Consider the following 27,698-nt stretch of genomic DNA (forward strand, 5'->3'; position numbering starts at 1 on the left):
GTGGGATAAATCCACTCTCCTCTCCTTGATTCACTCCTTAGGACAAAGCTCACACTTTACATAAGAGAGAGAGAACATATAGATAGTGTTGTAAAGCCTTGCACCTAGTAGACACACAATTTCTCAATGCCTTGCCACACTTTTCGGTGCTTAAGGAAGAGTGGATATTGTACCACTTGCGGTAAGGTGTGCGAAGTATGTGCCTGCTGTACAGAATTCGAGAGAAAAAATGGACGAGGTCAAAAGCTACATATTGAGAGCTTTAAGTACACCTCTCCATACTACGACCCTGCATGCCATTGAAGGGCAGTTCGCTGCCATGCCACGTCACACTGTGATATAGGTGTAGGAAGATTGGATAGTGCGTTGCTTGCCATTGGGCGTGTGACGGCCGGGCTAGTTATAAAGAGTTCGAGGACGAAAATGAACGCAAGGGTCGGCAGATAACATGGCGCTCTCATCTAGCACTCCCCTCCATACTACGACTCACAAGCTTCATGCGGGTTTTCAACCCATGGCTTGCGTAGCCACCCGCGTGGCTCGCTTCATAAACCCTAATTCTTCTCTTCCTCGGCATCGGCATTCTTTGCAGCAGAGCTTTCAAGTCCGTCACCGCTGCTACCCTCCCAAAAGGACACATGTTGGTGTCGCATTCGCCCTTGACATATCCTTCGTCGAGGCTCCTCTCACTAGCATCGAACTAGCAGCTGAACAAATCTACTCTCTTGTGCTCGACATCAGCGCTAGCCCTGCTCTCATGAAAGGCCACACTCGGCCCGGCCAGTATGTGCAGCTTCGAGTTGCTGGCAGTGGTAGCAAACCTGCGTACATGTCGATTGCATCCCCCCCAAGTACTGCAGCCTCCGGATCGCTCGAGTTTCTCATCAAGAATGTAAAGGGCCAGACTGCCGGCTTCTTATGTGACCTCAACAAAGGAGACAAGGTTGAAGTTAGCCCTGCTGCTGGAAATGGGTTTGCCATCGAGAATCTCTACCCAGCTGAAGACTTTCCTACTGTGCTACTCTTTGCGACAGGGACTGGCATCAGGTACTGAATATTACCTACTTTGCCATAAAATAGCAATGTAGATGCTGGTTAAGCTAACTATAGCACAATTGCCTGGCTGGAGTACTCATTGGCATCAGGTTTAAAAGCACGGGCAAATTACACCATGAACCCCTCAGTTCTTACAAAAAAGGAAATGCACAGAATTCTACCGTGCTAGCATCAACATTGCTCAGTCCTATCCCAATGCATGCTGCAACACCTGAACATACAAAAGAGCACCGTAACTTGTGGCTGGGTCTATTGAACCTCGCAACCATGGCATTCCAATGTGTTGAGTGGTGATGCTAAAGCAGGGTGAGAGGAAAGGGAGGTGGGTGACGGAAGTGTACGCTTGCTTAAATGTAGCGCCTGCTTTGACAAACTGCGGTATGTGTGATGATTATTTGATGTGGAAGCTAATGATTGACTGCTGCATTTTGGGCCGAAAAAATTCAAAACGGGGAGAGGATGAATGATTTGAAATGCAATTGCATATGGTTGAAAATGCAATTGTGACCGGGGGAGGGGTTAGAGAGAGAGAGAGAGAGAGAGAGAGAGAGAGAGAGAGAGAGAGAGAGAGAGAGAGAGGATTATGGGTCACTAAGGTCTCATATGACCCATGGGACCAAAAACAATGGCTTCTTTAAATTGAAGGCGGTAGATACATGTCAATTAAGGCTGAGGGTCCATCGGGAGGTCAAAGGGATGAGAAAAACCTAAAGGGGTTTAGGCGGTTTTGGTGGGGGGGGAGGAGAGCCGGATTGGGAGTTTAAAACTTTTGGATGATGGCTTTTCCACCTCGCTTTATTGCCCATTCCCCTTGTTTACGAGCTTTGTGTATCTTCTTGAGCTCACTTGCTTTAATCTTGAGTTGAGTCGTGGTCTGTTTCTTGGCTATCCAAAGCTTTGCTCCCTTGAGAGGTGACTTGGTGAGATTGGCATGATAGGTTCATCCGCTCTTCTTTATCCTTGAAAGTGAGGATATAGTGCTCGGGTGGCATGTGTCTATGTGTGTCGTTGATCCAGGAGACTGTTTCGGGCTTCATGTTTGACAGGTTGAAGAATGGCATTGAGTTTGGCGTTTGCGTCTTTGAGGGTGTCCTCGTCGGTGCACCATAGTGAGTATGATCCATATCCCGGCATAAAAAAGACTAAACAAAATACCAAACAACCAACACAACAAGGACATTACATGAAGTCTCTCATAGGCCTATGCCGCATGGCCTCAATCTCCTCCTCTGTGAAGAACCTACTAGGAGCCGCACTATGCCTCTAAATGATGGCCAGGATTTGACGATGAAACATGTCACGTCGATGTGATCTACCTCGGAGTTGTGGTCGTTTGGATCTGCTAATCTGTGTAGATCTATCTGTGTGGGTTGGAGACTCCACTGGGTTTGCAGAGAATGATCCCCTCTAAAGAAATGAATGACCTGCCACCCGTCTCTTTCGGATACTCTAATTGGGGCTGAACTCCGAAGTAATTCTTTATGTTTGTGTATCATGAGTAGGAAAAGCACAAGACACCTCTGATACAATGTAGTCCGTCACTCTAGTAAGAGGATTGAATCCCTCTTTGAATGAACAGTGAAAGCGGCCTTGTGTCTCGTAATACATTGAGGCTTTGAGCACCTGCTTGTCCAATGCCTATGACACTGTAGCCCTGCTACATAGAGAGCTTTTGAATTGTGTAGCTTTTCAAGTGCATTGCTTTTGAGGCCAGGGGCCTTCAAGTATGTACCTAGGGCTCTCTCTCTGGCATTTCACATTCAGTAGAAGCAGAGCACAGTCCCTACAGCAATACGAAACAAATACCTTAAGGGGCCACGGTTTTGGGGCCGATGCTCTCTTGGAGTGGAACTCCGCCACTCCATGTTTTTTGCATGGATCTTCTCTCTCTCAAGAGAGCGTAGAAAATCTCTCTCTCTCTCTCTCTCTCTCTCTCTCTATATATATATATATATATATATATATATATATATATATATATATATATATATATATGTATGTATGTATGTATGTGTGTATATATATATTATATATATATATATATATATATATATATATATATATATATATATATATATATACACAACAATACAAAGAAAATACCGAAAGGGACCACGGTTTTGGGGCCAGTGCTCTCTGGAAGTGGAACTCCAGCACTCCCATGTCTCTCGCATGGATCCTCTCTCTCTCTCTCTACAACAATACAAAACGAATATCGAAATATTACAATGTCACTCTTAGAAAAACAAGGTTTGCTCCAAAGATAATTCCAATACTTAGTTTCTTTTTATTTATGGCTTTTCAAGAGTAATTTAGGTAAGAGAATAAAAGTAACATAAAAAAAGGTTTATGCGGAACTCTAATCCATATAACCACTCCCGACTTAGTACCACATCTGTTCGATCCTTATTCGTGACTTGAAAATCCTAGGAGGTATGATATCCTTGAATCTCCAGCTGTACACCCTTTACTTGTGTATCCCACACCTCAACATCATGGCTACCTTGTAGCGATGGGAACTAGGGGTTTGGCACAAATTGGCCTGTTTCACCAGCTTGTAGTTAATGAAATTGTGCGAGGCACCAACGACAAGGAGTTGTTTTCACACTCAGTTTGGGACCTTCACGCAGTACCTTCACACTGCATTAGTGGAGTACAACAGTTTGCTACACTTCTCGTGACGGCACTTTACCATGTAGATTTCTCGAAGGTTGGGACACCCCAGACTGTTGCAGACATCGCAATAGACATCTTCATTTTTTGCCTCACATCTTCGGCTTCATGCGGTTCGTTCAGCATCAGGTGCTGAGAGGGAGTGTTAGACTTACACCACTCTGCTACTTCTCACACAGGTCTAGGGCATACATGTACGGCTAATATGTCTCCGGGCTGGCCTCCCATAGTCTAGGTTGTACTTGGTCCGGCCGCTCGAGTTTGGGACCGACCGCCCACTTTGTCCGAGCGTCCTCATATATTTCCATATATCATTTTTTTATTGGGTTTTGGGGGATTTTTCCAGGCTTTGCCCTACCTCCCCTTGGGCACCTATTTATGGGGACAGGGGGGTATCCACTTACCACATTTGATTGTATATACCATAGTTACATGGGACGGCGGGTCGGGGTCGGGGTCGGGGTCGGGGTCGAGAACGGGGACGGGGACGGGGACGGGACAGCAAAAGTCAAGAAACGGGGACGGGGGTCGGGACGGCAAAAAAAAATTTAGAGTTTTTTTGGCATTTTTTGACCTATACACATGCCACCCACATAGAGCATCACTTTGACCACAAATTTACACTAAATATACCAAAGAACATGAGTCATATAGACGCAAATGTGCTAATAAAACATCGAGAAATGAGGACCCAAAGGGTGGCTTTTATAGCCATTGGGGTGCTTCAAAGTTCAAACATATGTCTATTAGAGAGAAACTAGCCTCTAGAAATGATCAGGTTTTCAAATTTTAAAAAAAGTCCCCTCCCATCCCTTGCTGTCTCCTCCCGTCCCCTGCCGTCCCTGGGACGTTTTGCCTGCGTTCCCACTTGGCAGCCATTTTTTCGTCCGTCCCCGTCCCGGAAATGGGCGTCCCCCGTCCCTAGGGTCCGTCCCCTCCGTCCCCTATAACTATGGTATATACAGGGTCTTTTGCTCTGGTAGTCATGGGGGGACTGATCGCCCCCTCTTCACCATATCAGCGTTTGTGGTCTACTCTCTCTCTCTCTCTCTCTCTCAGGCTTCCGCATACGTGCACTCTCACAATAACCACTCTTATGAACGTTGCCAACACTGGTCATGCCTTGTTGAAGGGAGAAGACAGTGGATTCCAGGGCAATGTGAAAGGGGGGGTTGGTCAAAGAAAAATTCAGCAAAGAGGTCCTTTGCAAAAACGACTCGTGAAGCTTCCCAGGGGTTAGGAAATGCAGAGAAGGCTAAAGACTTAGCTGAGTCTTCTGGAGGACAAGCCAAAAGAAAGAAAATTTAGGGACAAGCTGCAAGACAGTTATTTGGTGAAGTTCAAAACCTATGCACCTGTGGATGCAAAGTGGATGGAAGAAAGTGAATTGTTAAGAGTCATCAAATGTATTGCAACCTTACCGAAGCTAATTTTTGTGCTAATTTTTCCGAGTTAATTCTTCTTTTAGTGCTAGGCTTCAGTAAGGCTGAGTCTGCCCTTGATCTCCGGAGTCATGACATAAACCTTGTACGTTGAACTTTGTGTTGATGTATGCTCGTGTGCGTGCGTGCGTGTGGTGTGTATTATGTTTGGGAGCATATGTTAGTACCTAGTTCTATACCCACTATTGGGCACTGACGACGTTAGTGGGGATGCCGTGGTATTTAGTCAGTACTATGCATGATGAAGCTGATGGTTATATTGTCTTGTGGGTGACTACCATGGGTCTATAGCTTGCACTTTCCTTTTAAGGGCGAATCTGGGCTTATCCTTGATTCATCTAGGTATATGTATTGCAGCCTTACCTTGAAGCTTTTGGTTTACAACCCATGCATTCTCCAACTCAGATTACTTCAATAGAGCAAAGGTCAAAGGGCTTGACACGTGCTCAAAAGAGGGGTGATGAAAAAGCTAGCACTTCATATGTACATAAGGATTCACTGCAATAGAAGTGTACATTGTTTGATAGAAGTATGAAGGTCTTATAAAGTCATTTGTACAAATGATTGGCAGTCTTTCTTGTGGATACATGCGATGATAAAAGAGTGCTTACCACCTATGGCATTGTCACGTGCACATCTAACCCTATGTGTACGTGGACAAGCTACTTCATGACATGGGTTCAGTTCAGTTCAGTCAGCTTAGATTAGGAAGTGTTTTGATACTTTTGTGAGTCTATTCGCAGACCGTGCATGTCCAGGCACTTATGAGTAGATGCATATCCTCTGGTTGCACACAGCATGACCATCAGATTTCAGTCAGATACCATCAGGAGCATTTTTACAGTGCATAGACCTATTTTCCCTATTTTAGCCATTTTTCACTTATTATTTTTAAGTGACTTTTGTTGCGAACTGGGTAGGGCAATTTAGCCATGCAAGTACATAAGAAACCTAGCACTAGCACTTTCTGGCAGAAGAGGCAGTAGGAACACCTTGTTCAATAGGCACCTTCTCAGAAGACCTTCCCGACAGCAAGCCTGGCGTTTTTCATCAGAAAAGCCCAACGTTTTCAGCCATCACCAAGCCCTGGCGTTTTTGCATTGCAGATCAACCTGGCAACAGCAAGACCAGCAGAAGCCTAGCGTTTTTGCAGCAGACCCCAATTCAGCCCTAGCGTTTTTGATTTGCAGATCAGCCCCTAGCGTTTTGCAGATTCATCGCGACAAGATCATTAGAAGCATCAGCATTTTCAGTTTTCAGCATAAACACCGCAGTAGAAGTCCCGAACCTCGCAGATCTCACCTTCTTGCAGCAGATCCTCACCGCATGGTCAGATCAGCCAGCATTTGCAGATTCAGCCCGGAAAACACAGATTTCAGCATCTGCGTTTTCAGCGCGTCGTCGTCGCAATGTCGTCATCGCCGTCGTCATCGACATAGAGTCAGAATTCAGCAGATAAAGATTTGCAGATGTCAGCTGTCACAAAGTGATGACGTGGCGGACAACAGAAACCCGAAAATTCCTGCAAACCATAATTTTGCCAGAAACCCTAATTTCCGGAAATCGCGGAGACGGAATATTATTATTATTATTATTTTTTGGGAAATTTTGAGTGACGCAAATCTCAGCTTTTCGCTTTGATTTGGGAGAAAGAAAGAGAAAAAGAGAACTTGCTTTTTATTGACTCTCATTGAGAGAGAGAGAGAATCTGCTTTTGCTTTCAAGCTTTTGGGGCTCTGCTTTTGGGCATCCCATGTAACCTTTAAATTAGTGGTGAGGGCCTCACTTCTCAGAGCATCTGGACGCAGAGTCTGAGAGTGAAACCCTAACCGCTCTCTTGTACTTTGATGATTGATTAATACAAAAAGAAATACCGGAAGGGGCGCCAGTCTTTGGGGCCAATATCTCTAGGCACGGAACTCCGCCGGGCCAGTGCAAATCTATTGTGATCTGTGAATTGTTTTGAAGTGGTTATTTGGTGCTGTCGCGGTTGATTCTTGACTTGGAGTGTCCAAGTTTGTTACAGTGGTATCAGAGCACAACCGATTTCTCTTCTACGGGAAATCCGATCCCCGAATTTTTTTTCCGCGGCACCTATGGCTTCAGGCAATGATCAATCGACTCCCTCTGCATCTGGAGATGCGGGCTGGGATCACAACGAAGATTCAGATAGAGAGTATGGCCCGCCTCGGCCTACTCAAGCGGAGCAAAGAGAGATGGAGCGTCGTCAATTGATTGGCGATGCAACAAAGATGATGCTCAATTTTGCCAAGGATCCGAAGATGGCAAAATATATGAACCAGACCTCTTTGGAAGAGGTACAGATGGAGTGGCAGAGAACCACAACACCACTCCCGAAACCCGCTCTCAAGAAACCTTCTGCCTCCAAGAAATATACGGAGAAGGAACTGGAGAACGTGGTTGATGCACGGATTGCTCAACTTTTCAACGTGCAAAAGAAGGACAAAAAGCACAGCAAAAAGCAGAAGAAAGGCATTGACTTCCCGGGATATTTGGGTCGTCGGTCGACATTCGACAAGGCAAAGAAACTGAAGAAGCGCGTCAAGTTTGAAGGCCTACCCAGTTCTTCTTCTTCTTCTTCTTCTTCTTCTGACAGTTCTTCTAGCTCTTCAGACTCGAGCGAAGAAGACAGGAAAAGCAAAAAGCGAAGCAAGAAACAAAGCTTCGGAAAGGGCAAAGAAAATGGCAAAGAAGGCTACATCTCGCCCAGAGACTGACAGTTCTACTGAGGACTCGTCTACAGACAGCTCAGATTCCGATGACGGAAAGTTTTATGCGAACAAGAAGAATTTTTACAAAGCCAACCAATATGACTTTCTCGAAGATGAAAGCAAGAAAGTCCGAGAGTTTAAGGAAGGTGGCCACTCGAGCAAGTTTGATACTTTTTCAGGATACTCAGATGCTTCGAAGGCTTTGTCTTTTATACAGCAGTTTGACATCGCTTTCGCGGGAGGACGCTATTCAGAGCACTCCAAGATTCGGAGAGCTACCTCTTACTTTAAGGGGAATGCTCGTACTTGGTGGTCCATGCTTCTTTTAAACAAGACTGTGCTAGTTAAATGGCTGAAATTTAAGAGGCTTTTTATTTCTTCTTGGTTGACTCAAGAGTTTGAGTGAGATATACGAGCTGCTTGGAACCATCTTCGGATGACCAAGAAAGATACAATCAATGCTTATTGTGAAAGATTCTGGAGCTCTTTTCTACCCGTCTCTTCATTCAAGAAGATCTCGTTCAGACAATAGATTGAGCGGTTTACCTTGGGTCTACCTACAGAGATCCGAGATCACTGCTTGGAACAGAAGTCAGCTTCTATTCAGGAGTTGATGAGTCATGCGAAGCGGGGCTTTGCCATTCACTCTGGCAGTCTGACCTACCCCACAGATGAGGCCATGACACAACGAGCCGAACAGACTTTTGGGAATGAAAGTAGAAAGAAAAAGAGCAACCCAGAGAAAAAAGGATGCACGACCCAAGCTTACTCCTGAGGAGAGCTCGCTTCATCAGAGAGGGGAAGTGCTTTGGATGCGGGGAACAGGGACATATCTCCGCGAAGTGCCCTAAAAAGGCACAGAAAGAACAGCATGATAAAGACGACGACAGGCCTGAGAGTTCGAGAGCAGCTGAGGAACGTGGCAGAAAAGGCAGATAGAAAAACAGAACGGGTACCACATGGCGTGGGACCTGCACCGAATCTAATGAATGAAAGTACAAACTTTGCCGCTTTTGGGGCAAAGTGAAGGATCAGGAAGCTCTTTTGAAGGAGCCAAGGCCAACTTCTTTTCACTTGGAATTGGCGGCTTGATTTGGAATTACGCCCAACAGTCTGACGCCATAGGTGGAGGTAGTTCGACTGGCACCCGGATGGGATGTTGCCATTACACCGAGCATTGGCAAACTTCGTTTGCAATGATAGGGGTGTTCAGGGCACGCGAGTGACGTTCTACTCAGGATCCCTTGGTACCACAAGAACTACGCCGTGGTTGACTACCGGACCGAGAAAGCGATTTTGATAAATGAAGGGCTTAGAGATTGTACTTGATGAACTTCAGTTTCTTACTCATTCTTTTGGAAGAGAACTGAACGATGGATGAAGGTTGAATATGTTTTGACCTGATCAAAAGAACGCCAAGATTTTTCTCCACACTCATGCCGATTGCTTTTCAGAGGGCCTGAAGATCATACCATTGATCTGATATCTGGAAGCACGCCACCGAATCGGCCACCTTACCATGTGAGCCGAGTACAGAATGAAAAGATTATGAACCCAGTGAAAGACCTCTTGGAAAAGGGTCTTGTCTAGCATAGTACTTCACCGTATTGCTCTCCAGTGTTGGTTTTGAAGAAAGACGGATCTTGGAGAATGTGCATCGATTATAGCACCCTCAACGAAATCACCATCAAGAACAGATTTCCAATTCCTAGGATCGATGATATACTCGACAAGTTACAGGGATCCTCATGCTTTAGCAGGATTGACTTGAAGAGTAGATATCATCAGATCAGGATAGCGCCAGGAGATGTCTACAAGACAGCTTTTCAGACGACTTTTGGGTTATTTGAGTTTCTGGTAATGCCTTTTGGCTTAACCAATGCTCCTGCGACATTTAACCGGATGATGGACATGATTTTTTTTTCGAGAGTACAGGCTATTTGTTGGCACTTTCTTTGACGATATCATTGTTTTCTCCAAGAATGAGGCAGAACACAGAGATCATCTGCTTCAAGTCTTTCAGGCATTACGAGATCACACGTTAGTGATTAATGCAAAGAAAAGTGAATTTGTCCTACCAGAGATACACTTTTTGGGACACATTGTGTCAGCAGCAGCAGGAGTGCAAATGGACCCGGCCAAGATAGAGACTATCCGTGATTGGCCCGATTTGAGGAATGTCCATGAAGTTAGAAGCTTCTTGGGACTGCGTTCGTACTACAGGCGGTTCATACGAAAGTTTGCAGAGGTTGCTTCCCCTTTGCATACCTTGACACAGAAATGAGTACCTTTTTCGTGGGGACCCACAGAGGTGACTGCCTTTCGGACATTGAAAGAGAAGTTGACTACAGGACTAGATTTGACTTTGCTGGACTTGCAGAAGTCATTTGAAGTATATTGTGATGCTTGTGATCGTAGTCTGGGTGCGGTCTTGATGCAAGAAGGCCATGTCATAGCTTACGAGAGCCGTTTGTTCTCTAGGCCGGAGATGACAGCACAGATTTATGAGAAAGAGCTTTTGGCGGTTATCCATGCTCTTACTCAGTGGCGGCTTTACCTACTCGGAGCGGATTTTACTGTCTTTACAGACCAGCAGAGTTTGTGCTACTTCTTGTCACAGAAGCAGCTTCGGAAAAGCAGATGCGGTGGACGAACATCTTGTCATAGTTCCACTTCTAGATTGTCCATGTGCAGGGACAAAAGAATGTGGTGGCAGATGCTTTGTCTCGGAAACCGTTGGTTCTGGCTATTTCCGCGATACATCATAGGAGCTTCGAGGATATGGTCGATCAATATGCCACAGATACAGATTTTGCAGATATTTTCACAAGGATACGGGATGGGGAGACAGTAGCGGGGATACTCCCTTCGGGAAGGCTACTTGATGAAAAAGACTATGTTGTGCGTCACACAACCGATGAGGGAAAAGGTTATGACTGAATGCCAGTGTCCACCTTTTACGGGTCACCGCGGCATTGCTACCACCATGAAAGGGGTAGAGAGATACTTCTTTGGGCCGAAACTCAAAAAGGATGTGGAAGAGTTTGTGCGCAGTTGCTTGGTATGCCAGAAGGTCAAGTTTGACAGGCATAAGGCACAGGGATTGTTACAGCCTTTACCCATACCCACCCACCCCTGGGAAAGTATTGCAATGGATTTCATTTTTGATCTCCCGAGAACACAGAATGATCACGATGATTTTCCGATACATGGCACGTCTAAGATGATTGTCTCCGGCAGAGACCCCAGATTTATGAGTTTGTTTTGGAAGGCAATTTGGGAGAACAATTGGCACGCAGTTGCAGTTCTCGTCATCGTTCCACTTGCAGACTGACGAGCAATTTGAGATTGCCAATTCAGTGATTTTAGATTTATTGAAGTCTTGTATCTCGGATCAAAAGACTCAATGGGAAAAGAACTTACCTTTGGTGGAATTTGCCTACAATAACACGATACACTCTTCGACGGGGAAGACGCCATGTGAGATTGTTGAAAGTGCTGCGAAGGTTCCATCCTTCCTGAGCACGAAAGATTAGATATTGGAAGCGGATGAATATTCGCGAGATTTGGATACGGCTTTTGCCAAGGTTCGCGAGACTTTACAGGAGTCTCAAGAACGACAGAAAAAGGCAGCGGATCCCCATCGTCGCGACTTGAAATTGAAGGAGGATGATTGGGTGCTCTTACTTTTGAGAAGGCACGCCTGCGAAAGAAAAAGGGAAAGGAGAGGCTTTTTCCAAAGCTTAGTATGTGATACTACGGACCTTTCCAGATCACTGAAAAGATAAATGATGTTTCCTTCCGATTGAAACTGCCAGATACTTGGAGGATTCACAATGCATTGCATGTGAGTCTCTTGAAACCTGTTAAGGGTAATGTGCTTGATGATGGGGAGCCTGATGAGCAACCCGCAGTGGAAGAAAAGGAGGAAATCCTTGTTCTTGAACAGATTTTGGCACATAACGATACGAAGGAAGGTAAAGTCCGAAGGCGGTTCTTGGTTTAGTTCAAGAACTTTCCTGCATTTGATGCGAAGTGGATGGAGGAGGAGGACCTAGCAGATACTCCTCGGATTGTGAAACTTTACCTCGATGTTTTGGTTTAGCATAGTCTACTCCAAACGGAACCCAGAAACTCATCTTGGCCGAAGATCTGGTGGAGTGGGATGCACAAGAGGGGAGTTACTCCGCTCCTTTGTCAACAGATGCCTCGATTTTGATACTAAAGTCACTGATGTCTCTTTGAGCTTCAGGGATACTGAGAGCTGACAGTATTCTGCTGGATGACTTTATGAAATGGAATTCCTGATTATGATACTGATTTGTTCTTGACTTCTTGTGAGTACAGGAACTTATAGCTTAAATGACTGTAGCATTTTGGTATGATTGATCTCGAATAGACATGGTTGCAATAGGGGTTAGACAATCGGACATCGTTGAGGTCCCGATTGGATCTAGATGTGATTGCTAGCTACATTGCCGATAAATCATGGTCTAAGATCCGAATGAATGTTGAATGTCATGTGATGTCTTGTGATGTCTGGTGATGTCTTGTGATGTGACTGTCGATTTTGTACATGTGCTAGATGTGTGTTCCTAGTACGTAGGTACTAACAGTCAGTGTTTGCTAAGACGGTTTATGGCTTTTGTCGGTTTTGCAGGCGTAATCGCGGTCGATTACAATGCTTTCAAGAGGGGGTATGTCACAAAGTGATGACGTGGCGGACAACAGAAACCCGAAAATTCCTGCAAACCATAATTTTGCCAGAAACCCTAATTTCCGGAAATCGCGGAGACGGAATATTATTATTATTATTATTTTTTTTGGGAAATTTTGAGCGACGCAATTCTCAGCTTTTCGCTTTGATTTGGGAGAAAGAAAGAGAAAAAGAGAACTTGCTTTTTATTGACTCTCATTGAGAGAGAGAGAGAATCTGCTTTTGCTTTCAAGCTTTTGGGGCTCTGCTTTTGGGCATCCCATGTAACCTTTAAATTAGTGGTGAGGGCCTCACTTCTCAGAGCATCTGGACGCAGAGTCTGAGAGTGAAACCCTAACCGCTCTCTTGTACTTTGATGATTGATTAATACAAAAAGAAATACCGAAAGGGGCGCCAGTCTTTGGGGCCAATATCTCTAGGCACGGAACTCCGCCGGGCCAGTGCAAATCTATTGTGATCTGTGAATTGTTTTGAAGTGGTTATTTGGTGCTGTCGCGGTTGATTCTTGACTTGGAGTGTCCAAGTCTGTTACATCAGCCCTTAGCGTTTTTAGATTTCAGCTCGTCTCGTCGTTGTCCTCATCCTCGTCGACATTGTCGGCAAGTCCAAAGCATTGTAGAGATTTGTGCAATCAATAGTAGACCGCTCTCGCCATAGAGAGTCGGGCCTTCGGAGGAGGGTTTGACAACATTCTGGTGTCGTATTCTTCTCTCTCTATCTCTCAGTCTCAGCACTTTCACTCACAGTGTTTCCCGCTTTGTTGTGATCATTTGCACTCTCTCACTAAAGGAATGGAAGTGTCACGTGACACATTCCAACCCTATGTGTCCGTGGACAAGCTACACCACAACAGGGTTCAGTCAGTTCAGTCAAGTCTAGATTAGCAGTGATCTGGCACTTTTGTGAGTCTATTCGTAGACCGTGCATGCCCAGTCACTTAGCATAGATGCATATCTTCCGGTTGCACACAGCATGATCATCGGAATTCCCATCAGAATCCTTTAGCATCAGTTAGGGGAATTTTCCAGTGCATTTGGCCTATTTTCCTATTTATTGGGATTTTCACTTATTATTTTTAAGTGACTTTCCAACAAAAGTAGGTAGGGCTAAGTTTGTATATAAGCAAACTAGAGCTAGCACTATTTGGCAGCAGGAGCTTCCCGCTCAACAGGCATTTTCTCAGCAGTACCCCCCTCAACATCAAGATCCATCGCCATCCAAGGCCATCCTTGGCGTTTTTCCCGCGACCAACCACCTTTAGGCCTTAGCGTTTTCAGCATTCCCTAGTGCTATGCACATCAGCAGTTCCAACGTCTTCATACCTCAGCAGATCAGCGTTTTTGACATCAGCCATTAGTGTTTTTACTCCCAGCAGGCCGGCGTTTTTTGCAAGGACTAGATCCAGCCAGCGTTTTTAACTTTCAGCCCTTATCGCATCAGATCCACAACATTTCTAGCCCTACGACACAGTAGCAGATCAGCCCAAGAAGGTTGCAGATGCTCCCCCATTTTCAGCCATCAAAACGCAGCCAAAACAGTCATTTTCAGCCACCAAGAAGACCATGAAAATCAGCAGATAAAAGATCCCAGATTTCAGCCATCAAGTCGTCGTCGTCATCACCGTCGTCGTGATCGGCATAGTCCCATTGCATCAGTCCATTGCATTCGCATTGTACACCTTTGTGCAATCAAAGTAGACCACTCTCGCCGACAAGAGTGGGGCTTTCGGAGGAGGGTTTTACAACCTCTCGGGTGTCGTATCTCTTCTCTCTCCTTCTCTCAGTCTCATTCACTTGCATGCACAATCCACTCACTTGTTTGTGACCACAGCACTCTACAAGACGGAAAGCTCTCTCTTTCCCTAAGAACTAAAAGGAACCTTGAGCAATAAAGATCACTAATCTTGAGAAAATACAACATTCATTCCGCTGCACCTTACAGGAAGGCTCTCCTTCCTTCCGCAAGTAAAAGGAACCTTGAGCACAGTTCGGAGCACTCATCTTGAGCAAAGTTCAACATTCACTTCCGCTGCACCTTACAAGCATGTATATATGGCATGCAATCGAGGACGTTTGCGATTTAAGAGGGGGTATGTCACGAGAGTGACAACCATTATATATATTTGCCAGTTTCTTTCCCTTGATTGTTATTTAATTTTTGGGACCCTCTTATTAAAATTACAAATGCTCGGACATTGCATGGCCGAGAGTTTCACCTGCAAGAGACAAGGCCAGGCAGCCACGAGATGGTTGGGCCGATTGGCATTGGAATCCGACCAATAGCAGGACTTTATAAGTTGGTGGGTACTAGGAATTAAACCAAAAGGAGCAAACTGGACACATGGAAGTAGGAGAGCAGCCTACAGGTCAACACATGGTCCAAAGTATCTCATCCCAAGAGGGGGCGCCCAATTTGAGGGTGAGGGCTGAATTTTCACTTATTGCTCCACAGCGTGTGTGTGAGTAGTGGGTGCAGGTGACAATGGAAAGCTTACGTTCTCCCTTGTCCCATGCAGCGCGATGATTTGCTCTCGCGTAGCTCTCTCTCCCCTCTGCACATATGGTAATGCCCCAGTAGTTGGGCTTTTTAGATGACCATGTACAGTTTTGGGGGTTTTATGTACGTTTGTCAAGGCAAGAGCCTTCTGTACAAGTAAGGGATTATTTAATTGCTAATCCCCTTCAGGTACGCACAGTTCCATCGCGAAGGAATGCGAAAATGGAGCACTTTCTTGAGTGAAAACTCGTCCAATTTACAAGGGAACTGTCCCATTGCGTGCGGGAGCTTTTGAGACACGCCTAGACTGTTTGCTCCGCTCAAAATGATGTGAAAACAGAAAATTACAGCTTGCTGTGTTTTTCTGCAGGTTTAGTGTTTTGCACCTAAACTACAAGGTAACGCCAGGGGAGCCTCGGGAAAGCCTCGGGTGCTTGTATAAGACAATTTAGAGAGATTTCTTGCGAGGAATCTCGTCTAACTCAAAGAGAAAGTGACCCTACAGGTGTGGCGGGCTACCCATAAAAGTGATCAACACGCGAATCGCAGCGCAAAACAGAGAATAATAGCATGCTGTAATTTTTTGCAGGTTTAGGGTTTTGGCAAGTTTTGATGCCTATAGGTCCCAGGAGCTCTTGGGGAGCTAGGGAATCACTGAATAGGTGTTTTAGTGCAAATTGGAGGCCAAAAACAAAGATTTCAGCGTGCTGTAATTTCTTGCTAGGTCTTGTAAAGTTCTCTAAAGTGCGTGTAAAGTCATTGTTTACTTGGGATTTTGTCCGTGGAGACTTCTACTGTGGTTATGTTACCGAAACTGGTTAAAGTAAGGGAATTTCAGCCCGATGAAAGTGGGACAACTTGTAGAAGTTTACAAGTTTTTCTCAAGTGTAATAAGAAAAAAGAAATATCGAAAGGGGCATCGGTCTTTGGGGTTAATAGGGTGTCCTTGTCTATTTGGGAGCGCTTTAGTTGCTAAGACGTGGTTTGTTTGAAGTGTAATTCCCAGTCACAGGTTTATTCGTGAAGCTCCTTTGTGTCGTAAAGTTAAAGTAATGATCGGGTGAAAGCTAAAGTCTACCGTCATACAGGCCTGTTTCACCTTGTGACTTCTTCAACCGACAATGCTACCCTCTTATCTATTGTTGCGTCGCCTCCGGCATTTGTATCGATTTTCCCGGTAATGTCTTCACGAGATTCTCCGTCTTCTTACCCGATTTTCCAGATATCTCCCTACCTGCCTCAACACAGAGCTTGTCAAGACACTTGCCTCTAGGTGGAGAAGGTTTCCTCCATGTCCTTGCTCCCACACCAACCCTCCCAACCCGGTGCTGCAGATTGTGCGACACTTGCCCTTTGTTGATCCTGTTGGTTCGTTGGTGCTCTCTAGTTCCGAGTGTGATCTTTCTTCTTTGGTTCTTGTTGTGTTTTTTCTTTTTGCGTTGAGTGGGTGTGTGTTTGTTAGGTGCAGCGGAATGAATGTTGTATTTTCTCAAGATGAGTGATCCATATTTGCTCAAGGTTCCTTTTAGTTCTTATGGAAGGGAGAGCCTTCTGTTCTTTATGGAGAGTCCTATGATCACGAACAAAGTGAGTGGACACTGTGTGTGCAAGTGTATGAGTCTGAGAGAAAGAGAGAAGAGAGATACGACACCAGAGACGTTGTCAAACCCTCCTCCGAAGGCCCCACTCTCGTCGGCGAGAGTGGTCTACTTATGATTGCACAAAGGTGGTACAATGATGATGCATGGAAACTGATGCAACTTGGGACTATGCCGGTGACGATGACTTAAGGGCTGAAACTTGCGGTTTTCTATCTGCTATCCATAAAAACGCTATGGCTGAAAATCTGGGGCTGATTCGGGCTGCTGAAAACGCTGGTTTGGCTGCGTTTTAAGGGGCTGAAAATGATGATCTTCTGCAAGTATCTAGGGCTGAATTGGCTGCTTCACTGAAGGCTGAAAATCAAAATAAAAAACGCTGGCAGCCCTTGTAGCATTAGTGAAAACGCTAGCTATCTGGAAATGTTGGCGATGATTGCAAGGCTGAAAACGCCAACTTGGGGGAGGTGATGGCGATGACCAAAACGCTAGGCTATAGGGGATGGAAAACGCCAAGGCTATGGTGCTCTTGATGGTTCTTGCTGAGAAGGTGCCTGTTGAGCGGTGGAGCTCCTGCTGCCTCTTCTGCCATTTAGTGCTAACTTGGGTTTGCTTATATACAAACTTATCAAAATTGCCCTACCTACTTTTGTTGGAAAATCACTTAAATTAATAAGTGAAAAATGTCAAAAATAGGGAAAATAGGCTAAATGCACTGGAAAAATCCCCTAACTGATTCTAATGGATTCTGATGGGAATATTGATGATCATGCTGTGTGCAACCACAGGATATGCATCTATGCTAAGTGACTGGGCATGCACGGTCTACGAATAGACTCACAAAAGTGCCAGATCACTTCTAATCTAGATTGACTGGACTGATTGAACCCTGATCATGCTGTAGCTTGTGCACAGACACATAGGGTTGGATGTGTCACGTGACAATGTTTATCTCTGTTGGCTTGCTTCTGGGTGTGTGTAAATTTGAGTGTGTACGGGTGTGTGTGCATGGATGCTTAATCTTAGGGTCTTTTGTGTGTGTGTGTGTGTGTGTGTGTGTGTGTGTGTGTGTGTGTGTGTGAATTTGTGTTGCTTGCTTCCGGGTGTGTGTGCGCGTGTGTGAGCCTGTCTTAATGGTTTCATTCTTTGTTCTTGTTTTGTTTGTTTTGTTTTCCCTTCCCTTCTTTTGGTTGGTTTGGGATGTTTGTTTTTGGGGTTTTGGTTTTTGTTGCTGCTTGTTAGCGTTGGGTTTGTTCAGGGTGAGCTAACTGCTCTCATCTCTGCTCTCTCTACCAAGTTTCTTGAGCAGATTTCACCTGGTTTCAATGTCAAAGCCTCCTCCATTGTCTCTCTCTCCAGCAATGATCTTTAGGAGCCACCTTCAATAAGTGGACTATTCGATTTTCTAGATGAAAGCTTCTTGTTAGCTCCAATATAGTGCTTTGTTGTCCCTGGTGTTCTCCTACTGAAGTCTCTTGGTGATGGCAGCTGCCTCTTCACCCTTATCTTCGTCCTCAAAGGCTCTCTCCCTTCTGTTCTTCCATTACCTTTGGCTGCCAGATTTTATCAGTTGGCATGTGTCTGTCCATCGACAACGAGCTTCTCTCGCAACTGCTCATTGTCATCTTCATCGCTGGTGGCTTTTGATGTCTTTGGTTCTGTTATGTGCAGCGGAAGTGATTGCTGGCACTGCTAGGATTGAAAACGCTGGCGATGTTGGGTTTGAAAATGCTGGGTCCTTGTGCTACCGGTGCTGAGGGTACTTACTTGCTTAGAAGTGACCCCCCTAGGGTCACTTATATACCAACTTTAAGCTTGGTCAAGCAATATCATTTGACCTGCGACGATCTTGAACATATGATGCTAAAATGTCACTTATCAATAAGTTGAGGACCTACCAATAAGAGATGCTTCGTATGTAAGTGTTACCTAGGCTTGGTACTAATGGTGCTGTATGGGAACACTCCTCAATGCCTACACCTATTAGACACTAGTTGTACGCATGTGAAATTAGAGGGTATGCGGCTACTCAAGTGCCTGGACATGAACGTCCTGTGTACAGGCTCACAAGGGTGCCATAACACTTCCTAGGCTGATTTAAACCCTAGAAATAAGAGTTATAGCTTGTCCACATGCACATAGGGTTGGATGTGAGGTGGGGTACTGGTATCGAGCTGCATGGCTTCCTTGTAGTCTACCAACAACTCATGTTGATTTGTGAAGAAATCTTTGTCGACCCACACTGCCTCGTGGATGCCTCCATCTTTGAACTTCAAAAAGTATTGTCTTGCTTGTTTCTTTAAGCCATGGCGAAAACGAGGCAGCAAAATCTGCTTTGGCTCCATGATTTCAGTTTCGTCTATGATCTCGGGTTTGTCCTCTTCAAAAATGTCCTTTGGAAGGATGTGCGCCAAGTCAAGTCCTTGTTAGGCTTTACAGGATTCTTTCGCAAGTTTATCAAGGATTTTACTCTAAAGTTGTTGCTCTGCTTACGCAACTTCTAAAAGGAGGGATGAAAGGACCGAAGCCTTTAGGTCCTCACCGTAGAGGTTCACCCCTTGTTGTCTAGAATGAGGCTCTCAACAAGAGCTTTCGAACACTAAAGCATTTGGTGACTACTGTGCCAATATTGCATATCATGGATCTTAGCAAGCCATTTGTAGTTGAAATGGATGCTAGTGATTATGCGATTGGTGTGGCGTTGTATCAGGATGGACGTCCTGTTGTGTTTGAAACTAAGAAACTTTCTGACGCTGAGATGCGTTATCCAACATATGAGAAGGAGATTTACGTTGTAGTCCATGCCTTGAGGAAATGGCGGCACTACTTGTATGGCTCTACTTTTGTGAAGAAGTCTTCGTCGACCCACACTGCCTCGTGGGTGCCTCGATCCTTGAACTTCAAAAAGTACTGTCTTGCTTGTTTCTTTGAGCCATGCGAAAACGAGGCAGCAAAATCTGCTTTGGCTCCATGATTTCAGTTTCTTCTATGATCTCGGTTGAGATCTGCAGCCCCCCAATTCTGGACTTTGACTGGTTTGACAGCCATATCAGCAGACCTCTGCCACACTCGGGCACCCGGCCCCCTCTCACTTGTGGATAAATAAAAAGTTCAGCCATGCTTAGCCAAGTGGTTGCTACTTGATAGAGTTCAAGTTCCCTCACGTTTGGTCAGATAACCCCTTGGGAGTACAAACCTGCCCCATGATTGTCTTGTGTAAAGCCATGACTCGCAGATGAGCTCTATGGGTACTCCCATCGCCTGCAGAGGTCCGCCAATATAAGGCAGCAAGCAATACCATTCTGCCAATGCTGTGGAAGACCGTTTCCTCCTATCTTGAATAATAGTTGCTGGAATGTTTCGCAACTCTCTCGTCCACCAGCCCGTTTCTTTAGTCTAGCAATCTTAAACTTGAGAAGGATGGATTGACCTATTTCTTGTTTTAGGTGACGCCAATGTATTTTGGCTGTCTCTTACTTTCTCCTGCAATGTGTGATGGTTCTCTTAACTGACGGTAAGAACTTGACTTTTTGTTGTCAATTCATTGCTGTTGAAGACTGTCAATGGTGAACACCCATTAAATATGTTTAGTCGAACTTTAAACCAACTAATCTGATTCAAAGATATTACCCGAGGAAATTATAATTTCAGTTCCAAGCTAGAGAGGGCTGATAGGTAAAGCCGTGGACAGTAAATATCAGTTGCTGTTAAAGTAATTTTAATTTATTTGTCAGTGATGTATTTCTCATGATTGGCCCAGGACAGTCCTGTTCGTTCTCTTATAGAAGCCGGGTTTGATGCGCTCAAGAGATCGGATGTGAGGTTGTATTATGGCACTAAAAACTTACAGTGGATGGCTTATCAGGTGATACAACCTAATGTTTTGTATGAGTGGACATAGCTGCTAATTGCAACAACATACTGATCGCATTTCCATGGTGATGAATGCAAATATAGCACAAATTCAAGGAGTGGGAATCGTCTGGAGTAAAGATTATCCGTGTCCTATCTCAGTCTGATGACGACTGGACAGGAGAAGCTGGCTATGTTCAGGTTTTACTCAAATGTATTCATTTCCAGGAATTGGAGCTGATGTTTGCGGGCAATATATAACCAGTATTATTTTGATTGCGTAGGCATCTTTTGCAAAAGAGAAAGGAATTGCTGACCCGCTTCGAACTGGGGCAATTTTGTCAGGTCAAAGAGAAATGATGCAGGTATGAAAGCCTTTTTTAATCTTTGAAAGTTTGGACTTGTTGCAATCAAAGGATTTGACTAACATTCAAGGTGTGGCTTGTGTAGGATGTTACATCCCATTTACTCGCAGAGGGAGTGCTGCAGGAGAAAATACTGAAAAACTTCTAATACTAATATGGTGGTCCAAATTTATGACCCAAGTTTCAGGTATTTTAAGCTCATGTGATATTGCTTTCTTTAAAAAAATTTAATGTTTGTTGTTTGTTGTGGCAATTTAAGAGAGCATCATTTTATATACTATTGATACAAATAATGATCAAGTCATTGTGGTGTTATGGCATATTATATTCATATCTAGAGACATTAATGCGTACTGTTTACTGCTAAGCCTGAGCTTTTGGACAACTCTCCGTTCGATCAAGATTAAAGACCTTGTGTTTCAACTCAGCTTGTCACTAGGGCTTGTTTTGCCATTGTAATGTTTTAACAAGATACTAACTTTCACCTCCGGGGTTGTAAGGCAAAGCCTGCTTCGCAAGGTAAAAAGCCCTGCAAGCTACTGATGGTGAGAAGAAGAGAAGTTCTAATGCTGTAGAACATCCCAAGAGACCTCAGGAAAAGTTTAAGAGAATGCTGTCATTCATGAGCGAAGCTAGCCAAAAAAGTAGAGGCTACTGATGGTGAGGAAAGATGCTGTCAAGCCGTTAGCTAAGCTAGCCAAACAGGATAGAGGCTGCTCAAGTTTTCCAATCTTTATGTTTCCTTCTACAGCACCATGTAAGCAATGAGTCCATGATAGTCTGTGGATTTGTCCTGTATAACCATATTTGAATGTATTTATTCAGTTGTCTGGGGTTTAACTATACATCACGTTTTTGTTCATGGGGCCATTTGCAAAGGAGATCTTGTTTCTGCCGATAGCAATAAAGGAGCCTTTATTTAGAAACTTGATGTGTAACTATATTTGCACCCTCACACAGTATGTGTTTCTAGTCTGAAAATTCGTGGAAGTTTTTAAAATACCCCTCAAATTTCAGAAATTCCCAATATACCCTTGTATCATTTTGGGATGGATTACCCCAATTTTTGTAGAGTAATCTTTTTGACAAAAGAGATATAGCTTTAACTGTCTTAGACAAAACTATTCACCCCAATGAGCTCACAGATAGAGCTATCTGTGTCTAAAAACAATGAACGATTTCACTGTGAGAGCCCCTGATACCATCTAAAGTCCTTGCTCTATCATCTTTTGTTGAGGGAGAACCAGTCTTCCCATAAAGAATTGCAAAAAAAATCTCTTTGGATATGCTTGTGAGCTTAATGAGGGGCATTTTGGAAAAATTGTAGGGCATTTGGGGGTTTTTTGGCCAAATATGAGGGTATATAGGGACTGTTTGAAATTTGGATGAGTATATTGGGAATTTCCACAAATCTCAGGGGTATTTTGGTAAATTTCCCTTGTTTCTAACTGTATTTAATGCCTGTCGTGCAGGTTAACAGGCTGCCCAGAGCTTGATGTTGTAGCTAGTGGTAAGCTCTTGCTGGGCGATTTTTGAGTAATGGGGACCAGTGGCTTACACTTCTCGCTATGCAGATTGGGGATGAGTGCCATTATAAGCAGCAGCCCAGACATTGAAAAAATTGTTTTGAAGGAAACCCTTTTTTTTTTCCGTTCATTCCCGTTGTCAGAAGACGGGTTATTTAATGGCACTAGCCTGTGCAAGGAGCGCAACAGTCACATAGGTATCACCGCTTAGAGCAGCGAACTTCACTTTACCGCCCCCCTTTCTCTGTGTCATCTTGGAGAAACCCTTCTCCAACCATTTCTTGAACACTGCTGTCCACTTTAACAGGTTGGAAATATTCCTTTTGACATAAATAGATGATATTTTATTGGTAACGAACTCTTAGTAGCTTTAGTGTTAATGTGCAATGGCATGCAAGTCTTGCGTCAACTATAAAATTCATTTGTGTTTCAGGTTTTGGGAGATCCACATGCAAGCGTCTATTAGTTGTTGTATTTTTACACATAGGATGACATTGTCGAAAAAGGAAATTGTCATTTGTTCACAATATGTGGCTACATGTCTCCTTGCTCATATTTTTTTTTTTTGTTTTTTGTTTTTTGTTTTTTTGGGTTTCTCAAACAAGCCTTAGTGAAGACGGGAGGTAGGCAAATAAAGAGAAGTAGTAGTTTCCATATACATGAAGGAAAGCTACAATGTAGCATGTGTGGGTTCTCTTTTGGGTGTATTAGTCCAAGAATGTACTGCCCTCAGCTTGTGTTAGTACCTTTCTTCCAAGAAATCGCCATATGTTGTGTGAAATCTGAAAGTGCACAACTTATGAGAAGAAAAGCTGGCACTAGTCAACAATGCTTTGATGAAATGGGTATTATTAGCATATATCTTTCCCCTCTTTGATTGGAGCATGAACTTTGTGGTGCCAAGTTAATATCAGTATGTGGAGATACGAAGAGTTGTGTTTCGAGTGTCATAGATTGACTTAATTTAATCATTGTGCACTAAGGCTGAACAGTTTCAAAGGGAAAGCTATCCCTTCAATCTTGGAGTAAAATACCCTCCAAGATATCTCGTCGACTAGTTTGAAATAAGAGTTTTTAATAAATGTTTCCAAAGTTTAGGTATTAGAATGCTCATGTAATATTAAGAAAGTCACTACCTGCTCCAATCCTTGGATGAGAAGAAGAAGAGAGGTTTTAATGTAATTCCAAGAGACCTCAATGATCTAGCGACTGTGAGAATGATGCATACAACTAAGAATCATGATGCTTTGGTGGGGATCTTAATGGAGTATGGAGACGACATAAGTAATAAAAATAAATAAATAAGAAAATCATATAATAGATGACATGTAACCAAAAAAAAAAAACCATATAATTGATAAGTATTTTCTATCGCTATGAGAAGTCCATATTTTTTCTCTTCTATGTTTATTTAATGTAATTTTCAACAAGAGTCCTAATTTTCAATCAACCAAACAATCGGTCAATTATGATTTAGTTTTGGGTAATCACTTTAACTCCTATTATCCATGCTTTGAACTTGTTAAGCTTATTATGTTTCTAACTTTGATGCCAAGCGTACATAGGCATATAGAAATTCATATCGACTTTAGTATCCATTCACCTTCCTCTCCATGGGGGTCTACTATCAAATTGCATCCAACTATAATTTGTTGACTACATTCGCGACAGCATTCAAGTTTATTAATTGTGGTTTATCCTTGATAATTACATACTATATATTTTTTAATCTTCATGCTATTAATCAAGGCACAAAGGCCACTTTTAGTTCTAATGTTGATCGATCACCAAGGCCATCACACTTTGTTACAAATTCTCTCACGAATTGTAAGCTTCAAATTCTAGAGAAGTATCCAATTTACAATGCTTTACACTCTTTTCAAAAAGCCAAATGCTAAGTTCTTCACGTGTGATAAAATTGCATCATTAATTTACTACTTATGTGCTAGCTTAATTCAAGGATACAAAGATGTTTGTATAATGTTTTAATGAAGGATATGTTAGGCAGGAGGATTGTTAAAATTTTGCTCATTCTCTCTCCCTTCAGCTTATGCTTGCATAGCCAATATGTTTTGGGTCATGGTATAATACCCTAGCAGATTTAAATAATGTGCCTAACCTTGAAATGCACTTTAATAGTATAATTTTCCTTCAGACAAGCACATTCATAATGCATTTCACATTAGTATATTAGTACCCCTTCAGAGGAACCCTACCTACACATCACATTTATAAGGATCCACCTTCACTTGTGGACCAAGAAGAATAACTCATCCTTGCACAAATAGTTAATCATGTGACCACCACCACATACATTGGCATGGTTTATAACCACTATCTTTTGACTTTCAAAGACCACCCTAGAGAGGATACCAAATGGATGCCTGAAAAGTTTTTTTTCGCAACTTCCCAGACCTTTTCGACACTTCCATCACTTGCGGTCCAGTTGATTCTCTATTGAGCAATTGAGGACAATTGCTATCCCTGGTGGGAGGGATGTTACGAAATTGAGCACCCTTTTGTTGCATGTGGTTAACCGCAATTGGGATAGATGGCTTAATAGTTAATTATGTGTTGTCTATTTGATTTTACTAATGGTGAGTGCATGATGATTTGTAGATTGAAATTATGGAAGTTGAGAAGGAGGCACCGGCAAACAATAATCCGCTCTTGCAAAATATTTTAGATCTTTTATTCAATAAACCATTATGACTGTTTTGTAAGTAGGACAGTGAGAACTCACCCTAAGAGGGTCATGCAATAAGTAATGTATTCCACTCATAACTAAAGTGGAACTAAGTGTAAAAGAGGAGCTTCCAATTTTTGGCACCAACAAATAATATCAAATATCAAATACCAAATTTCACAAGAGGTGTCGTGGAGTTTGGGGATGCAATCTTTAGGCCTTTCTTGTGTAGATGCTCTCAATTTTTTCCTTCTCCTCTCTTAATCTATGTGTTGGACAATGGAGTTTTTCTGTGTCACCTTCTTTTACACTTAGTTCCACTTTAGTTTATGAGTGGAACACATTGCTTATTGCATGACCCTCTTAGGATAAGTTCTCATTGTCCTACTTAAAAAACAGTCATATTGGCTTATTGAATAAACGATCTAAAATACTACGTAAAAATAAAATGACCGAGAGGATTATTATTTGCCGACGCCTCCTTCTCAACTTCCAGAATTCCAATTTACAAATCATCATGCGCTCACCATTAGTAAAATCAAATAGACAACACATAATTAACCATTAAGCAAGCTATCTCAATTACAATTAACCATATGCAACAGGAGGGTGCCCAATTTCGTAACTTATCAAATATCAAATACCAAACTCCAGAAGAGGTGCCGTGGAGTTTGGGGCTGCAATCTTTAGGCCTTTCTTGTGTATATGCTCTCAATTTTTTCCTTCCCCTCTCCTAACCTATGTCTTGGGTAATGGAGTTTCTTTGTGTTACCTTCATGTGTAAGAGTGTGTAAGAGTTTGTCTCCTATGCTTCTTTGTGTACTAACATGTGTAGATATGTCAACATCCATCCCTTATTTTTGTGTCAACATCTTCCCCTTCCATCTCTCTCTTTTTCCTTCTCCATCAAGGCAAGGTTACTGTTGAATTTCATGGCCAAGGGTGGAAGCCCATCCTTGCTCCCAACATAGCCACGTGGATACCCTTTGTGGTGCCCTTGTAAGAACCCCAAATTTTGGGTCTCTTAAAAAAAAAGAAAAATATTTTAATGTCCGTTTTTCAAATTTTGATTTCAAAGTGTTTGTTTGATAGTATTGTAAGGTTCTAAAGTAAACAACAAGGTAGTTTCCATGTTCGAGTAGACAAGACGGATGTTTGGTTCAGTTTTGAGAAAATATGTTATTTTTAGTTTTTTCATGTTTTTAATGCTTTATGTGTTTTTTTGTAAAAAGCAGGGCTGGATCCTTAACCTATGAGTTTCAAAGAAGCTAGGGTTCAATTTTGTAAAAATTTGGTTTTCGAGTGCTTTTCACGCTATTCTTAGCTTTTCATGATTTTTAGTGTTTTTTAGTGAAAAACGAATCCGCTTTCTTATTCCAATGGATAAGGGGAACCTGTGGTTCAATTTTAGATTTTTCTTTGTTTTTTATTATTTTTTAAGCTTTTCGTGCTTTTTATGATGATCTAAACATAAAAGTATTAATTTTAGTCTCCGTCGGATTTAAAAATGGTCACTCGGAGAAAAAACAAGATTTTTACGGGAATAATTTTTATAAAAAGCAATATCGTAAATATGCCGGGATAGTACGAAAATTATGTCCGAGCATCACGGTGTGACATAGTCTAGTCATGGTTTCATTAGTTGCTCGGATACTGTTTAATTAGTGAGTTTCAGTGTAAAAATTGAATGGTAAGTGGGAAAGTTAACTGTCAAAAGCTATGCCATGTTTTCAGAAAAGAGTGGAGTCTTTTTCCAAAAGTTTGCAGCTAATCCAGGTTGAGAGGGGGCACCGGTAGCTTGCCTTGGACAACAATGTGGATTGCTACAATGCCTATAAATTGACAGGGACTGCTTAGTTTTCAGTGCCGTCAGTTGCGTCTACTGCCGCAAGGCAATACATACCTATTATACGGAGTGATGTAAGCTCTTCATCACCATCTCCATAAGCTCTTCTCTCTTGTTTACTTGAAGAAGAAGAAGAATACTCTCTACATCAATAACCCTCCTTGGAAACGTGGAAGCTATTGAGACGTCCTTTGATGTCATATGTGTTACATTTGTTCCTTGAAGCACACATGAACTCCATCTGTTACACTACATGCTTTTGTTTTGACAAATTTCTCGTATGCATAGAGAGTGTCTCATAAGTGGCACTTGCATTAGACACTCTTCCTTTGTTTCTCCCAAGCACTCACCTTGCATGAAAGGTACTTCAAATGGAACTACTCAACTCCAATAAGAGCGTGTACCAAAGGTACTTTTTTCTCGCCAAGTTTTTTTCCTTTGGTCATCCAGATTTTAGACCCTAATCTAAAAACACATCATTCTTGTATATATTCCTTCCACATCAACAATAAGAAAATGGGTACCCAAATCAAGCGACAACGACTTGGAGCTACAACTGCAGATCCCATCGTACTTATCAAGAGCATATCTTACATTCATATAAACAACAAATCTTCAGCAAGCAATGGAAAAATGAAGAATGGCCTACAATGACAAGCAATGACAAATTCAACAAGCGAGCTATACACAACAACCATATATAGCTCAC

General features: G+C 43.0%; 1 protein-coding gene across 1 annotated transcript; it reads left to right on the top strand.

Annotated features, from left to right (window-relative positions):
- Positions 1-413: 413 nt before the first annotated feature.
- LOC147455580 (FAD/NAD(P)-binding oxidoreductase) lies at positions 414-22,811 on the top strand. The gene is made up of 6 exons (XM_086514328.1): positions 414-1,047; positions 20,480-20,579; positions 20,672-20,767; positions 20,851-20,931; positions 21,017-21,118; positions 22,404-22,811. Exons 1-5 carry the CDS (start codon positions 449-451, stop codon positions 21,077-21,079), a joined length of 939 nt encoding a protein of 312 aa, XP_086370454.1. The 5' UTR covers positions 414-448; the 3' UTR covers positions 21,080-21,118; positions 22,404-22,811.
- The last annotated feature ends 4,887 nt before the right edge of the window (positions 22,812-27,698 follow it).

The sequence above is a fragment of the Adiantum capillus-veneris genome, chromosome 6 (genome assembly GCF_014529385.1).
Source record: "Adiantum capillus-veneris isolate H3 chromosome 6, ASM1452938v2, whole genome shotgun sequence".
Lineage (NCBI taxonomy): Eukaryota > Viridiplantae > Streptophyta > Polypodiopsida > Polypodiales > Pteridaceae > Adiantum > Adiantum capillus-veneris.